Source organism: Corythoichthys intestinalis, chromosome 8 (assembly GCF_030265065.1).
Source record: "Corythoichthys intestinalis isolate RoL2023-P3 chromosome 8, ASM3026506v1, whole genome shotgun sequence".
In the NCBI taxonomy this organism is placed as follows: Eukaryota; Metazoa; Chordata; class Actinopteri; order Syngnathiformes; family Syngnathidae; genus Corythoichthys; species Corythoichthys intestinalis.
In genome coordinates, this window is record NC_080402.1 from 20,752,461 (window position 1) to 20,770,850 (window position 18,390).

The 18,390-nt window shown below is 36.6% G+C and overlaps 1 protein-coding gene across 2 annotated transcripts in view; it reads left to right on the top strand.

Annotated features, from left to right (window-relative positions):
- ctnna2 (catenin (cadherin-associated protein), alpha 2) overlaps positions 1-18,390 on the top strand; it is a 464,321-nt gene that overhangs the window by 293,700 nt on the left and 152,231 nt on the right. For both annotated transcript variants that reach the window (XM_057842763.1, XM_057842764.1), the window contains one exon: positions 17,806-17,958. In XM_057842763.1, the coding sequence (XP_057698746.1) occupies positions 17,806-17,958 (153 nt within the window). The remainder of the gene's footprint in view (positions 1-17,805; positions 17,959-18,390) is intronic.

An 18,390-nucleotide genomic window follows, 5' to 3' on the forward strand; every position in this document is an offset into this window, starting at 1 on the left:
GACACGTAGGAAACTAATCAGATTACTGTCTTGGAAAATTGAACGCGTTACATTACTCATTACGGAAAGAAAGTAATCTGATTACAGTAATGCGCGTTACTGAGAGCACTGATCGCTAAGCAAGCTAAACATAACAATAGTGATTCACTACCGCCTCTTGAGAAATTAAGTATTACTGGCACCAAAATGACTAGCATTAGCTTGTACCTAGACTTAATGCAAATGTTTTCATTGCAACATTATTATTTTGATTTGATGATTATACAGTGCATTGCAGTTATGTCTAGTTCCTAGGTAAAATACGTTATTTTCCTGGGATTGAGAAGAAAAACACGTCATCCATGTGCAAAATGTTTCCTTACTTTTGATTTATGAAACAACCAAGAAACATTTATGATAATGAATCAGGAAAGTAAAGACAAAGGTGAAAATGACACACAAAAAAGGATGGCAAGATGAGCCATTCTTTCCCATTGTGAACTCCTCCTCAAGAGGAAAGAAAATTAAACTCATTTCGCACTTTATCATTGTATGAATGCGATTCAAAAATGTTTCTTTGAGAAAAGGTCGTCCCATATGTCAACTGAAAAAATTTCCCGCTTCACTCACATTTACAATTTGATCCTGAACCAAACTTTTTGTGTCAGGCTACATTCTCTCTACTTGCACAGAAGAGTTGCGACCTTGTCCTCTGCAACTTTTGAAGACCAGGAAATTATTCCAGATGGGAAACTATAACTCCCTTCCTCCCAGGGGGGCATTTGATGAGGCTGTCTGACGAGCTGGCAGGCGGTACTCATTTTAAAGAGGATGTTCTATTGACTCCAGAGTTGGCTTGACAGAATGGGTGCAAAGCACGCATATAGGCATTACAAAGAGCTTTGATAGTGTAATACACCACATCAGGTGTCATATTGCCTCATCGAATTACAGGGCCTTCCATTGGGGAGGAGCACACCTGCTGTATGGGCATTTCAAATGTATCTGCTTTTTTGTTAAAAGGCGGAATCAATTAATGAGTAGACAAGCACAAATGACAGTCTGTATTTAGAAATTGAAAGCACCTTGGGGCAAGCACACCTTATGACACCACAGGCAATGTGTGGCATTGTTTTATCTGGTGTTCTGTGTTGAATACAAAAGGATACTAAGCGTTTTATTACCCACTGCACACACTGCATGTCAACCTTGTACTCCCACATGTCCTCCGATTGAATTAGAGCATAATACATTTCAAACATGGCAGACATGTGTAGTAATGGTCAACAGAATTTGCCTTCTATCTGTCCTAGTGTAAACTTGGATCGGCTCACCACCCCCCCTAAGTAGAACGAGCATTATATCAAATGGATGGACATGGACTGCAAATTTATAAAGTCTTAATAAGATTATGTTTGCTTTAATCTAATCAAATATTTTTTCCCAACCTGTTTTATTTGTTAAGGACTATTTAACAGATTAATGTAGTGCTGCAACGATTAATCGATAAACCTGAGTATTCGATTATATTAAAAAAAAAAAAAAATCAAATTAAATTTTGTTGCTTTGAGTATTCGTTTAATTAAAGTGTCGTTATAATGGTTTATTTCGAAAGTGTTTGCATTTAATTCTATTGATTTGGGTGGATACGCGACCCGCTAGTCTACCTCATTTCACATGGCTGAATCCATCTGCTCCCTGTTAAGACCAACATAAGCTAAGTTTTTGTTTGAGCTGATGGTTTTTTTGAATGCATGTGTAATTTAGTTTAAAGGTATATTTAGCCATTTTTTGCGGGAATATGTGTCTGAGCCATTTGTTAAGAGCATTGTAAAAAAGTGTTAGCATTTAACAAGAATATTTCTGACAAACAAGGCTTTTTTTCTAAGATGAAATATACTAATTCATTGCTGAAAATAAGTCTTTTAAGGTTATTTTCAGCGAGCTATGTTTCTTATTTCAAGAAATCTACACTATCGTTCAAAAGTTTGGCGTCTTAGCGACCTCACTTTTGAACCGTAGTATAAGTGAGTAGACTTCACTTGAAGCAGTGGCAGATAATTTCACTTATTTCTCGTAGATTTACACTGAAAACAAGGGAATTTAACTTGTTTAAAGGAGGTTTTCTTTTCCAATGTAAAAACTAGGGGTTTGACAAAATTTTGAAATGGTGATATATTGTGATACCTTGTATGCCAAAAGGTTATCAATATGCTCCTGCCAAGAATCGATATATAGTTGTAAAATATAAAAAAAATCTTTCACCATAACAGTGTCTCGTGTAACTCTAAGGCTGCCATTGACGGTGCTCGACGCCCAATCCATTTAGACTGGGAACGTTCGTTCATTCGAACTAGGGCTGCAGCTATCGATTATTTTAGTAGACGATTAATCGATGAACTATTTATTTCTGAAGGGAAAAGGTACCATTCTTGCACACACCATATAATCGTTTGCATTAGTATAACACATTCATTTAACTATAGTTTAGGCAGACTCCACTCAGTGGCCTTGAACACAGTAAAGTGAATCACCTTATCGGCGCTCATGAGGGGGAAAAGGAAAAATGGTACCGTTTCTCGTAGGCACCGTCTAACTGTTTGCATTACTTGAACACGTAATATAATCAATCAGGGAATAGTATCATTTCTCATATTCACTGTAGGACTGCACAACTCTAACACACCTAATGTAAAATAAATAGCACACCATAGTTTAAAGAAACAGAATAGATACACAACCCCATCTTATCAAGCCCAAACCGTGTGCGCCACGAGCAAGATTGACGCACCAAACTTTGGCAATCAGTCCTACCGACAAACAAAGAAGGACAAAGACCAGCACGCTTTGTCCTAAAACAAGTAGTGCCAGCCCGGATAATAAAGTTGATAGCAGGCGCTTGTGACCTCAAGACCAGTCGGTCGCTGTGGCAACCACATCCCATCCATGCACGAACCTTAACAGCCCGAAACCGGCCAGAGAGGGATGATCCCAAAGCAACGCCTGGACACACCTCCGGCCGGCCCACGGACTTAAAAAACACTGGACACTGAGATAAGACACATTTTGCTGCTCGGAAACATGTAGCCTTGTTTTGGATCCAGAATTGTCCCTCCGCCGTCTGTTTTTGCCTTGTTTTTGACCATTGTCGACGAATAAATTGTCAACCTGCTTTCGGTGAGTCTTTTTCAAACTTTTGGAACATGGAGTCAGTACAAAGGGTTAATATCAGAGATGAACGCGCGAAGTTCCGCCTTCCCGGTTGACGCGCGGAGGCAGCATCGGCAGAGCGGCACTTTGTTCAGCTGTCGCTGTTTCCATGTGGCTTGTCTGGGGAGGTAAATTTCAACATCTCGAATAAACGAGTAATTGGATAAGGGACATAAAAAATTAAAATACCCTGAGCTGAGCTTCACACGGTATATATATATATATATATGAAAAGAGGATCTATGTACAACAAAATAACACTTGGCTAACTTACAAAGCAAAAGTCCGCTAGCTTAAGTGCTATAAAACGCTAACACTTTTTTTACAATGCTCTTAACAAATGGCTCAGACACATATTCCTGCAAAAGATGGCTAAATATACCTTTACACTAAATTACAAATGCATTAAAAAAAAACATCAGCTCAAACAAAAACTTAGCTTATGTTGGTCTTAACAAGGAGCAGATGGATTCAGCCATGTGACATGACGTAGACTAAAGGGCCGTGTATCCACCCAAATCAATGAAAATAAATGCAAACACTTTCAAAACAAACCATTACAACACCACTTTAATTAAACAAATACTCAAAGCAGTAAAATTTAATTTGATTTTTTTTTTCTAATTGAATATTCAAGTTAATTGATTAATCGTTGCAGCACCAATTCGACACCAGAGCATTCGCAGTCATTTTATCTGATTTTTCGGGGCATTTACAGGTCACTTGCTGTTCACTTACAGGTCATTTCCTGTTGAGTTTGAGTCACTACCTAATCATTTGGGTGATTCCCAGGTCACTTCCTCTTCTGTAACTCAAAATAAACAGGAAGTGACCCATTAAATACCCCCAAATCAATAGGAAGTAACTGAAAATCAACAGGTAAATGACCTTAAATGGCCCAAAATTACTACATTGCCTGGCATTGGCTGCCAATGATGGCCATAGACCAGGGGTGTCCAAACTTTTTGCAAAGGGGGCCAGATTTGGTGTGGCAAAAATGTGGGGGGCCGACCTTGGCTGACGGCCTTAATGTAGAACAATATATTTAAGCAACTTTTAGCATGCCATTCTGTGTGTCACATTTGCTTTATTATTATTTTTTAATTAATGATTTCAACAATCTCGCAACTAGCCTTTGTGGCGTTCTCATTCGACTCTCGGGATCTTGCGAAATACTGCTGCAGTGAAATTAAACTAGCTTCAAGTTGCTTCAATTTCTTGCTGCGTATCCTCCTTGTAATCTTGTCATACATGTCAGCGTGTCTTGTTTGGTAAAATCGCCTCCCATTGAACTCTTTCACACTACAAAACCCAGCAGAGGCCGACTCGGCCTTTCTCAAGACAAATACTCCTAATATTCCCAAGCAATGGCCGATTTGGCCTCTCCTCCGGAAAACCGAGAGGTGGCCAAAATGACCCAAGTGCTTTTGAATTAGCAAGTCGTTGTCCGTCAGACAGCAACCATTCATGTGTAAATGCAACCACTAGACATAAATTGAGGTAGTATGTGGCTCAAACGGAAGGGAACACACCACAGTTGCATTTTTCATGTGATTGTTTGTGTCAGTTCAAGTGAAGTTACATTTATTTATAGAGTTTTACACTTTTTACACATTTTTTAACTCACTTCTCCTATACTCCAAGCACAAAAAACAGAAAAAAATGGCCCAAATGTGTACATTGATTTGAAAAAAAAAGTGCTTTAGAACTGCAATTTAAATGTAAAGCAGGAGTTGTGTCTATAGTTTAGAAGGACTGAATCAGGGGCATGGGTCATGGATTTAAAATACACATTTGGGCCATTTTTTTCTGTTTTTGTGTGTGGAGTATAGGAGAATTGACTTAAATGGTTATTTTAAAAAAAAAAGGGTAAAACTCTATAAGTAAATATTGCTTGACTTGAACTTTCACAAACTATCACATGAATAGTTAGACCGTGGTGTGTTCCCATCCGTTTGGGCAGCATACAAACACAGTCTGGTTATTAAGTGTGTGTGCGGGCCAGACGTTATTGATCTTATAACAGAGGCTGGGGGCCGGATGAAATTTGACCACGGGCCGCATTTGGCCCCCGGGCCGCACTTTGGACATGCCTGCCATAGACGTTCAATCCGTTCCTTACATCTCTTTTCTTTTTCTTTATTTGGCCCTAATATGCACTACATTACCACAACAATAATCGTCCTTCTGTTAACGGACCCTCGTCCATTGACGACTTAAGTTTTTCTAAATACCTCAAAATACTCATCTGAAATTACTACCAGTGTAATCAGCAACGAACAAATGCTATGCTAAGATGCGATGCCTCGGGTAAAACACGCCAAAAAGAACCTAAACTCCATGTCAATATTAAGGTATTTTTCACAATTTTAAACCAGAATTACTTTCATTGACTTGACATACCTTTCTGTGGATTTTTCTCCCATCTCCGCGCCAACATAGTCAGACTTACGCCTGCAGGAGAACCGATGTGACTTTCAAAATAAAGCATGTAAAGGAATAATTTTTATTTGATGTGCTCATTCAGATGACTTCTGGCAAACGCAAGTGTGTAAATAAGGAGCTATAGATATTCATTTAGCGCTATTGTTAAATTATACAAATTAGAAATAATCTTAAAAAAAAAAAAAAAAAAAAACATTTTATTTGCAAGGCGTGGCGGCTTTTATTTTGTTGTGGCGGTGCACCACAATCTTTAATTTATTGGGGAAACCCTGTTCATTCATTACTATTCATCCTTCACACAGCCGGAAACAGAAATCCATCTGCAGGTGACCGGTAGATCAGGGTTTTACAACACTGTCCTCATGGGAAATGCAGTCTTCCTGAAGGCAAAACACTACTACCGGTACTTTAGTCCACCTGTGTTGCTAACATAGACCGAAACTGAAAATTTACCTACTGTTGCTTTAAGTTGAATCCTTTTCAACATACTTTCTATTGAATAAGCTAAAAAGCCCTGTATTTAATGTTTTTGCAGAAACAAAACAATCACTTTGAATTTGATGCCTGCAACATGTTCCCAAAAACCTCAGACAACTTTAACAAAGGACAATTGAGGAATGCAGACAGAAAAAAAAAAAAAAAAAAAATGCATTTTTGAAATATTACACAAAAGAACTCAGTTACCAAACGGTTGTTAAAATGATAATTAATGCAACAAAGATGGTTTTATTATATTATTTAATCTTCCGTTACTGATATTATTTGTCTCATTGAGACAAAAGACTTCTTGACAGTGACTGATTAGAGCATTTCTGCAGGTTCCAGTTAAGTCAAGATGTAAAATAAATATGAAATTATTAATCAACACAGCGGTAAAAACAATCAATATAATTTGCAATTACTCCCTATTATTTCCATCTCACATTGATGTTTTATCTCCGTATGCACTAAAGCATGAATGATTGCATCTACAGCAAACACTTGAAGTCTACATGATAGAAGTATTATATTTCTTCACCCAAATACTGAAATTTGATGTGCTGGAATATTTTAAGCTGTCAAGCCATGTGAGAGATTTGCAGTCAGGAAGAGTTGATGACTTAGCCCTGACTTATTTTGGCTGTGTACGAAAATGTATGTATATGTACTAATATAAGTTATTTTTTTAATCCCAAACTTTTAGTTTGCTTTCCAAACTGCAGCTGTAATCATAAATATAAGTGCAATAGAGGGCACATTAGTTCGAGCAGGGTGAAACAAGAGTAAAAGATGCCTGCGGTCACAGATATAGACAAGGATGCATGGAATAGATTGAGCTTTCAAACATTATTGCTACTTTAATTGGTATGTTTTTAATAACAAAGTGAATAAGTTGTTTGAAATGAGCCATGTGTTTTACCCCTTATCATTCAGTGTGTAATGAATGCATCTGTCAAGTCATCTCTGTGGGCCCTGCTTTGACTGATGGCTAATTCTGGGATTCCCAAAGGCACAGCAGCCTCACATGTTGTCTGGCTCCCTTTTTCTTGCTTCCTCAATGTGATTTTGAAATCATTTCCATTTTTGCCATTAGTTTGTTGATTGGTACATCTGTTCCTAATTGTTATGGGCTATGGTGTTAAGGCAGAACAGCTGTGACAATTTCAAGATTTAGGGGGAAAAAACTGTTTCTTTTTCATCTGTGGAAATTCTTGAGGTTGAATGTGAGTTTTACAGGACCGCATATTGGTTTTTCAATGATGAATGTTTTAGTAAAGATTGAAGGATCCACTAAAAAAACACACCTCCTTAAAACTAGTTAAATCACCTTGTTTTTATGTGTAAATCCGTTAGAAATAAGTGACATTTATTTGCCAGTGCTTCAAGTAAGTTTAACTCAATTAGATTTCTTGAAATAAGAAAAATAGCTAGCTGAAAATAAGCTAAACAGACATATTTTAAGCAATACATTAGTATTGTGGTACTTCGACACTAGATCTTTTGGTCAGCCGACGTAAAACTTGACTTGCCATTTGTTTCTACATCCGACAACATGCTCGAAATACGACGGTTTATGAAAACGCTGCAGTTTCTTTGTTTTGCCGGAAGACGGACGCATGGCGGATTTTCTTGTGAGAGAAAACACGGGTTCCAAGGTTAGTGCAGGTGGTGAAAAAGGATAAAGGTGATGCTTACCATTGAAATGAAGATGGAAATGATAGAAAAATATGAGCGTGGTGTGTGCATCCGTGAAATGGCTTGAAAATACGGCCGTAGAATGTCTACGATCTTTACGGTCCTCTTCCGGCCTCCATTCGCCTGTCTTTATAACTTAAAGTGACAATTATTATTGTGGTAACATTGCCAAAGAAATTGCCAGCTTTCAGGTTTGTGATCATTTATTCCATCAACTTGTGCAACACAACACGCCTACTCTCTGCCGCAGTTGACGCCAGCAACAAAACCTTAAAAGCGAAAGTAAAATTGCAACCGCACTCCCTATCTCACTGTCATGTCAGCCACGTGGTGCGTTCAGGTACAGCACACAAAAAGCGTTAGCCACTTTAGAACCCGATTCGTTACATTATTACAGGAATTATTAGTATTATAATATTATTCTGATTTTTATTTATGATTTATTTGCTTTGCTATGTGGAATTGCCATTTGTAATAATACCAGCAGTATTTATTAAGTATTTAGTGTAGGTTTTCGGGCTCTGGAACAAATTAATGGAATTATAATGTATTCTTATGGGAAAATCTTGCTCGACATACGACCATTTCAATTTGCAAAAAAGGTCATGGAACGAATTTACTTCGTATGTAGAGACATTGTTTGTCCGAAATGTTCTTAATTTAAGAATAGACATTGTTCTAAACATTATTCGAAAGCATTTTTTTTCTTGATTTAGGTGAAAAAAATACCCCAAACTTTTGAACGGTAGTGTAGATTTCTTGAAATAAGAAACATAACTAGCTGAAAATAACCTTAAAAGACTTATTTTCAGCAATAAATTAGTATGTTTAATCTTAGAAAAAAACCTTGTTCGTCAGAAATATTCTTAATTCAAGAATTGATATTGTTTAAAATATTATTTGAAAGAACATTTTTCCCAAAAAAATGTCAACTTTTAGATGTATGGGCATTTTTTTACGACAAATAGCAACATTTACTTAATGTAAGTGGAATAATCTGACACATTAATCTGTTAACTAGTCTTTAACACTCAAAACAAGATTGAGAAAATTAATTGACTAGATTTAAGAAAAATAATCTAATTAAGACATTATATATTTGCAGGGTACAGTGTATCACAAAAGTGAGTACACCCCTCACATTTCTGCAGATATTTAAGTATATATTTTCATGAGACAACACTGACAAAATGACACTTTGAAACAATGAAAAGTAGTCTGTGTGCAGCTTATATAATAGAGTTAATTTATTTTCCTCTCAAAATAACTCAACATGTAGCCATTAATATCGAAACCCCTGGCAACAAAAGTGAGTACACCCCTTTGAAAAAACATACATCCCTAAATGTCCTAATTGAGTACTGCTTGTCATTTTCCCTCCAAAATGTCATGTGACTCGTTACAGAAGTGCTGTCAGCATTGCTGGAGACATTGAAGAGGTGACGGTCAGCCTATTAGTGCTCAGACCATATGCCGCACTCTACATCACATTGGTGTGCATAGCTGTCACCCCAGGTGGAAGCCTCTTCTGAAGACGGTACACAAGAAAGCCTGCCCGTCTCATCAGACCATAGGACATGGTTCCAGTAATCCATGTGGTTTGTTGACATGTCTTCAGCAAACTGTTTGCGGGCTTTCTTATGTACCGTTTTCAGAAGAGGAAGAAGACATTTTGGAGGGAAAATGACAAGCAGTACTCAATTTGTACATTTAGAGATGTACATAGTTTCTAAGGAGTGTACTCACTTTTGTTGCCAGGGGTTTAGATATTAATGGCTATATTTTCAGTCATTTTGAGGAGAAAATGAATTAACTCTATTATATAAACTGCACACAGACTATTTTACATTGTGTCAAAGTGTCATTTTGTCAGTGTTGTCCCATGAAAAGATATACTTAAACACTAGTATATGCAGAAATGCGAGGGGTATACTCACTTTTGTGATACACTGTATATTAGTTGTCTTAAAATACAGTATTTGTGACAATTTAGCAAATTTCTCCATAGAATGATAACACATATTATTCTCAATTTTCTTTTTTCTTATTTTATTTATTTATCTTTAAGCACCTCTCTCCTCTGTTATGGGGCGAATACTGCATAGGTATTAAGTATGTCCTTGACTTAAAATAATTATGGCATGAAGCAGTGTTTTTCAATTATTTTCTCTACCTTCGAGAAAGAGCGAAATAGTTTTTGCACCCCACTCCTGGCCACAACTGTGAATTGTACGATTTATCTATTAAATTGTCGTACATGTAGTTGTGCAGGCGGTGCATTACACTAACCGCCATTTGATGATTGTTTTGTAAAGTATCCCAATTTTCTTCAGGGACAATAGACTTTCACATTGCTGCAGTACATTCTTTAAATGTTTTCTATATGCCTTCAATTGTTGTGTAAAGTGATCAGACGCAAAATACTAAGGTAGCACAGCCTATGTTTGTCTTCAGACTGTTGATGATCAATTACTCAGCCTTAGTACTTTTCTCTCTTCTCCCTGTACTTGCTGATAGATGTGAGAGTTATTACTTGATTTTTGATTTGCTCAGGCTGTTTCCTCTCAACCGTGACTCCAGCCTTTCATGCTGTGATTGCTTTTGACATTTTAATAAGAACTGTTCCTGTCCTGACCCCAAGGTATCTGACACGATGTGTTCTGAATCACAAGAACAGCAGACAAACCAAGAGTGCAACTGTAAACAGTCAGACATCCTGATATCAGTGTTCCCTTACAAAGCCTTGCTAAGATTTGTGGTTTTGACTCTTCTTCAAAAGGAATGAATGAAAGGATAAGACAGTTTGTTAAACACTATCTTTACAAAAGTATGATGTTTTAAAATGCATACTGTTTTTGCTTATAATGATAAATCTTTCTATTTAAAACCATGCTTTGTAATTTGAATAAAATTTAATATTTTTCTGCTATTATTGAAATCAGTGTTTTCAAGTATCTATTGATTAAATGATGAATTTCCAGCTATCCTTTTTGCTGTCTTATCAAAAGTTAGGCATGTATGTTTATAATATTAAAAGACCATGTTACAAAACTAACATGATGCTGATTTAGAGGAATAGTCTTGTGATCACTGCCTATCGATCAAGTTAAAGGTACAGCCTTTTTTTTTTTTTTCTTTTTTTTTTCTTCTTGTACCTGGGCAAATCAATGACTCAAAAAGGTCACTGAATCAATAAATTATTTCAAAATATAACCAGATTTTTTTTTCTTCGTTTTATTACAATTAGTTTAATTTCAGAAAAGACATAGTTTTCAAAAATGTTCACCTAATCCTCATACTTTTGCAGTGGCCTTCAAAAATATTCTTAACAATTTGATGCCCTTCCATTTAAGTACCCAACATTGTATTACCATTGTTTTTGTTGTTGTTTTTTTTAGAATTAAAATCTCTTTTGATAACCCGATACTTTCCATTTCTTTATTTTAATTCGTGAAAATTATACCGTATTGGCCCGAATATAAGACGGCTCTGATTATAAGATGACCCCCTCTTTTTCAAGGCTCAAGTTTGAAAAAAGACTTTTTAAACACCAAATTAATTTTTATACAGAAAATAATTACAGTACATCCGAAACAAATGATTATAACAATATATTTGAGAGAAAAAGCATGTTATTTTGCCTCATTCAAATCTTGATATCTGAATATTTAAATATGTACACTAAAGTGCAATCACATTCGTAAATGAATGGCTTCTGGTTTTTGAAATGTAAATAAACCAATCTATTGTGCTAAAACAACAAAATTGCAATAACTGCATTAACCATCAAAGTGAAGTCTAACTGTAACTGCAGTCTTGAAACAAATCTGAATAAGGAAAAACATTGCAAAAAAATAATGCAAACTGGATAAACTTGAGAGTAGCTGAGCTCTATCATGACAGATCATCGCTTCAAGGATATCTGGCGCCATCTAGCGTTGTGAATGGGTATAACGTCTAGACCGCGAATGTAAAATGACCCCCTCGTTTTCAGTCTTATTTCAATGCAAAAAAACAAAACTTATATTCGGGCCAATACTGTATTCATGTTGTATCACAACAGTTCATGAGAAGGAAAAAAATAACTATTGAAAACCATAGAATAGAATAGAAAATAGAATATACTAGAATAGGGTTTTATTATTGTGACAATCACAATGAAATTTAAAAAAAATGCCTTACAGTCAGTGCATGAAAAGAAACATACCGCCCAACACAGTCTGCTAGCTAGATAGCAAAAAGGATGCATATGCCTATACTTGCTAGGTAGTCAGTTAGTATCCTACTAACTGCCAGCTGATTTCACAATTGACCTAACAGGCAAGACTTACAGGTGATGGCAAATCTTGCTCCTAAAATTATTTGATAATTTAAAGTATCAAGGGTTACTGCTATTGTTGGCAAATCAGTTCTAGTACTCACATTCTTGCAGTCCTAATTATGTTGTAAATGAAATATATATAAGATATATGTTTTTATTTATTTTATTGTTTTTATTTTGTTTTGTTTCTTTTAGATATCACTGAACATGCTCTGAACAATGGCTGGGCAATTTTGAGATGGAGTTTGTAGAACTTTTTTTTTTTTTTTTTTAAGTCGATCTAAGTGAACAGCCGTTACATTTTTAATCGAAAGTAACATGATGCTGTTGGAAACTTACATGTATGGAAGATTTTTATACAGTCTCTCAAAGAAGAGTCCAATTGGTTTGCAAGTAGTTTATTACACTCCAATTGACGTAAACTGTAACACTAAGCACACATACCGAATAAAATTGCACATATTATACATTAAAAATACAAAATATGTCTATTCATTTGTTTTTAATGGAAAATGCCATTCAATCATCAACAAAAAATGACATCATGTCTCCTCCAATAACAATGAATGTTCACACTCAAATGCCTTCAAAACATTGATAGACAAGAACTTTACATTATATTTTTGTTTTAAAAAAGAACCTTATTTGTGAGCCAGTTTATTTTTTATTTTATTTTATTTTTTTAACATTCTTGCATTGTTGAATAGTTTATTATTTTAACTATCCATAACTATTTCATTTATTGTACTTATTTTTGTATTTTAGGTCTACTGTTTAAAATAATGACCTTGAGAAGTGTTGTTTGCAAAAAGCAAACAAATCACTTTTGCTATGTTTTTGTTTTTGTTTATAAAAAAAAAAATAAAAATGTGAAAAAAAAAATTAGATTTGGCAATATGAGAAAACAAATAAATAGATAAAATACGGTTCTTGGCCAGACCACCCACCCCTACGCTGAAAATTTAATTACTATAAACTATACAGTAGATAGAATAAATGTGTCTGAAATGATGAATTTGTCAATTAATTTAGTCTTCAAATTTACTCCACATTGAGACTGTTCTATCATTCACATTTACTGCTGTGATCACATTGGCAAGCTGATATCAGCAAAACCTGGTGAATAGTGTGCATTTTCCACCCAGAATCCCAGAATAATAATGCCACACCTTTGCCTTCTACAAACATGGTGTAGAGATGGTGCAGCAAATTTGAGATTTATATCTGCTCACATTCTGCATCTCGACCGCCAGATGACTGGATAGCAATGATGCACAACCGCACTGATGCACTGAAACGTATGCAACATTCACCATACCAATGAGCCAAAGAATATAAACCATGTTGTTCTGTACCTGGCATTGCGGCTCTTTAAATCACTGATCCAGGATTGTACCGTTCTTGATAAAGTGGTGCTTCGATAGTACATTACGTTGGCTTCAGGTTGTTTACGGCTTTAGCAGCCGTGTCATGTCCTCTAGGCTTAAGCTTAATCTTCACCTTTAAGTTTCTTATTCCACCCCCTTTTGAGCAAAAAAAAATAGTTTTATTAATTTTCATCTTGATATTCAAATCTTGTTTTAATTAGTTGGTTAGTTTATTTTTCAATTGGGCTGTTCATCAACCTACCCTTTTAAATTTCTCAATTAAATGTGTTCCCGCAATCTTTGTTATGACGTGTCGTGCAAATGTTCTAGCTTCCAAAAGAAAAAATAGAAAAGAAAAGAAGCTGCTCTTTCGAGGATCATTAAGACAGACAACCTTAGAGAATTTGTTTTCATTTTCCAGTTAAGATTATTGATTATTTTAAATGTGCATCTTCTTGAATACGAAGTAAATGAAAGTGACATTATATTAACATGCAAATTCAATGCTAAATAAAATTTGAATGAATTAATAATAGAAAAATATAATAAAATCACTCAAAGCAAGGCATTTAGAAAAATAACTGACCTGATTGTGAGTGTGCACCTTGGCCACTGTGCGAAGTGTGGCATTCTGCAGTGAATTAAACAGTAGTTCACACGAAGAAAATCATAGTAACTAAGAAGAATAAAGCTTTGTATGACATTTTACCAAGCATACACATTATTATTTCTTGTCCATGAATGTTTCTGAGGCATTTGTGAGTATTGAATGCAATAGTACCCTTTCTCGTAGGCACCGTCTAACTGTTTGCATTATTCTAACACACTTAATATAATCAATCATGGAATACGATCTTTTCTCGTATTTACCGATCGACTGTTTGTATTACTCTAACACACCCAATATAAAATATATAACACTTACACCATAGTTTAAGGAAAACAAGCAAAATATAGGGCATAAAAAATACATGACACCTTCTTATCACGGAAGCACAACGTGTGCATCATGCAACTGACTGAGCAAGATTGATCCTGACAAGCCTGCGTCTGCACCACCAACTCTTGCAATCAGTTCTCCCGGACAGTCCAGAACAAATGCAGGACGCCCCGTCCCAACACAAGGAACACCGTAGAATGCCCGATATCCAACTGATGACACGACTGACAAGATTCCAAGAGCCCCTTTGATGCTGAGATGGCAAAATCCACAACCCTCGTTGCCCGGACATCAGTAACTCCTGAATCCTCCTGTCCAATCCACAAACAGACAAAAATCCTAAACACACCCTTCTTCCTGCCCACATCCCGCCCCGCGAGAGTCTTCAAAAGACTGAAAAAGAAGACAATAGCCTTATGGCCAGGATGTTGTGGTCCCGCCGGCCCGGGTCATTGGAGCTGTGCCAGTGTTGGCATTCACCTTAGTCTTAACGCTTTGTACTGACTCCATTTTGACAGCTGGAAGAAGGCTCACCGAGAACAAGTTGACAATTTATTCGGGTCGACAGCGATCAAACAGCAAGGTGAAACAGACACAGACTCAGGCGAGGAGGCAAGGTCACCATATCACAGGTCAACAAAAGGTTCCGAAGAAAAATGACCACAGTTATTTAACTCATTCACTCCCAGCCATTTTTACCGGAGCAAGGCCCTTCGCTCCCGGCCGTTTTACTGGATTATGACTGATTTTGCAAAGCCCACAGAAAATTCTCTTCTATTGCTATATAAACATGGAACCCACCAAAAGAAAGATTACTCTCTTCTTTCAGCAGAAAAAAAGTTAGTTCATATCTTTTTCCATTCTTTAGAAATCAGCATTAGAAAATAGCTTAATTTTAGCATTTTTCCAATTTCTGATGAAAAAACAGAGAAATTGAGCTTTTTGTAAAAGCATACATTTCAAACATAACTTTGACTTATACACAGCTATTTTTTGTTTTAGTTACATCCCAAACATCTGAATAATGTTTTCCTTTTACAAAATAAGATAAAAAAAAAACAAGAAATAGAGCTTTTGATCGCAAAGTAACAATTTATTTACACATAACTAAACTATTGAACTGCTGAACTATTTGCGCACATAACAACGGGGAAGGCTCTCGGCTGCTCCTGTGGCTAATCTGATGAGTCCGGATCAAGATCAGTCTCACTTTTTTTATCATCTTCATCATCTTCATCGTTGGTTTCAACCTCAGGCTAAGGAGTAACGCAACGTGAGCTCCGCAGAACGCGTGTGGAACCTGACGCTGTTGTGGACATCACCATCTGTCTCATCAAGATAGATTTTTTGGAATCCTTCTTTGACAATCGTTTTGTTTTCTTTTCAAAACACTCCTCCAGTGTCGTTTGCCTTTTTTTTTTCGATCGTTCTCCACATTTTTCTCAAATTCTCACGCGTCTTCACAAGATCCCTCCAACTTCCGTTTCCTATTTTTCTTCACTTCCTTTCTTGACCCGAGATGAGTTCTTACCAAATGCGCTACTGACCTCCAGTGGCCAGTTTTATTGCTTTAAAATGGGTTTTGAGCTTTGTGCATTATATTTTAGATAGATCGGAACCTATAGATGCCCCTTGTCAAAAAAATAAAATAAAATAAATTAAAAAAAAAAAAAAAAAAAACGCAAATGACGTATAAATACGTTTTTGGGACACTGAAGCAATTAAAAATAGAACATATTTATACGTTTTTGGGAGCAAATGAGTTAAATATTTAGTCTTTTGAAGGCTGTCGCGGTGGCAGGAAGAAGGGTGTGTTTAGGATTATTGTCTGTTTGTGGATTGGACAGGAGGATTCGGGAGTTACTGTTGTCCGAGCAACAAAAGTTGTGGATTTGTCCACTTCAGCGTCAAAGGGGCTTTTGGAGTCTAGTCAGTCGTGTTATCAGTTGGATATCAGGCATTGGCCGGTGTTCCTTGTGTTGGGACATGGCGTCCTGCCATTTGTTCTGGACTGTCCGGAAGAAGTGATTGTGAGAGTTGGTGGTGTAGACGTGGGCTTGTCAGCGTAAATCTTGCTCAGTCAGCATGACGCACACGTTGGGCTTCCGTGATAAGAAGGCGTCTTGTATCTTTTATGCCTTATATTTTGCTTTTTTTCCTTAAACTATGGCATAAGTGCTATTTATTTTATATTGGGTGTATTAGAGTAAATACGAGAAAAGATACTTTTCCCTGATTGATTATATTAAGTGTGTTAGAATGGCAAAACAATGCCATTGCCAGTGCTTACGAGAAAAGGCGCTATCTCATTCAATATGCTTTGTGAAAATATTTTTTGTGAGCATGTAAGCTAGGAGATTTTTGAAAAGCAAAAGGTGCTTTGTATTTTAATGAAAAGTAAGTGTAGTTTTCCTTTTGTGTGTTTCGCTTCACAGTTTAGCTCAACTCAAGTGTGGTAAAATGCTTGAGAACCAGCAACATTGGACTCTTTTTGAGGGCCTGTTCAAAGTCAATCAACCTATTGTCTTTTTGCATCTTTTTATTATTTGGTTGAGTCAATATGTCATAGCTAGTGACTAAGATCTCGATTGTTTTCTGTTTCATGTTTTGACTCATGCTGGCACATAACATATCATTGCAAAAAACATAATGAATGCATAATGATTTGGCTCCCCTTTAACAATTTCCTGGCTAATGGAGAATGCGGAACAGGTGGACAATGGGTAATTGGTTGACTAAGACTTTTACACAGACCTTTCATTGTATGAAACTTCCGATTTTGCTGGAATTTATATTAAATATTCTTGAATGATGAATAATCATTTATTAGAAATGCACCAAAAAGGCAACAAATTGTCACTCTCTGCCCACTAGACATGTCCTGCATCTGTGAGGAAAACACTTCGTCTTCCTCTCCCGTGTGCCTAAGTAGGGGTCTTATGTGACTAACCCCATCTGTCTGTAAGATAAAGCACCTACCTGTCATACATTCTGTACTGTTCACGCCAGCATCCTATCAGACAACCCAGTGAGTGCCACAGGGGTCCATTTACTTTCATGAAACAACCAGTCCCTTGCCACTTGGCTACAAAATGATTCCATAAACAAAGATAAAAGTTGCAGAGTCTTCCCCTCGTAAAAAGGCCTTATGGGAAAAATTATGCCTTGTAAGCAATCTGCACTCCGTCCAAATAAGAGTTACTTTTCACTTTTTCACTCTTATTCGTGCCCTCTCGCTCTCTCTCTCGCCATCTGGCTCATGCTCTCTTTTTCTCCTCTTTTGTCATAGTCATTCCAGTATAAAGTTAATAAATGAATATTGTGACCTGTGTAACCCTCTCTCATCTCCCTTCTTTATTTTATTTCAGCTAAGAAAGGCAGTGATGGACCACATCTCAGACTCATTCCTGGAGACCAATGTCCCTCTGTTGGTGCTCATTGAAGCGGCCAAGAGTGGAAATGAGAAGGAGGTCAAGGAGTATGCCCAGGTGTTCCGTGAACATGCCAACAAGCTTGTGGAGGTCAGTCATAAATTATACATGTACATACATTCTCTCTATCTCCCCTTCACACACACACACGCGTGCCCCCCCCCCTACACACACACATTATAATTCACCAGGAGATAAACCATGTGCAAATGTAGAATCAAGCAGGTCAGGGCATGTGGGATGCAATTCAATTTTAACTGACCAAACTGGCTGATCACTCAATTCGAACCAGTCTTGTTAAAAAAGAAGTGAAATGTATTTAGCCAATGCAAAGTAAGCATCGTGACATGTATTATGTGATGCTTGCTGCTGCCACTGTGGAGAATTTGCTACTGCTTTTATCTAACCATGCAGTCATGAAACAACAGTAAACACAAGCTTGTATTGAGTTCATGCTTTATATTAGGTGGAGAACTGTATAATTTAACAGTCTGTGGGAAGCACATTCAAAGTGGTTAAATG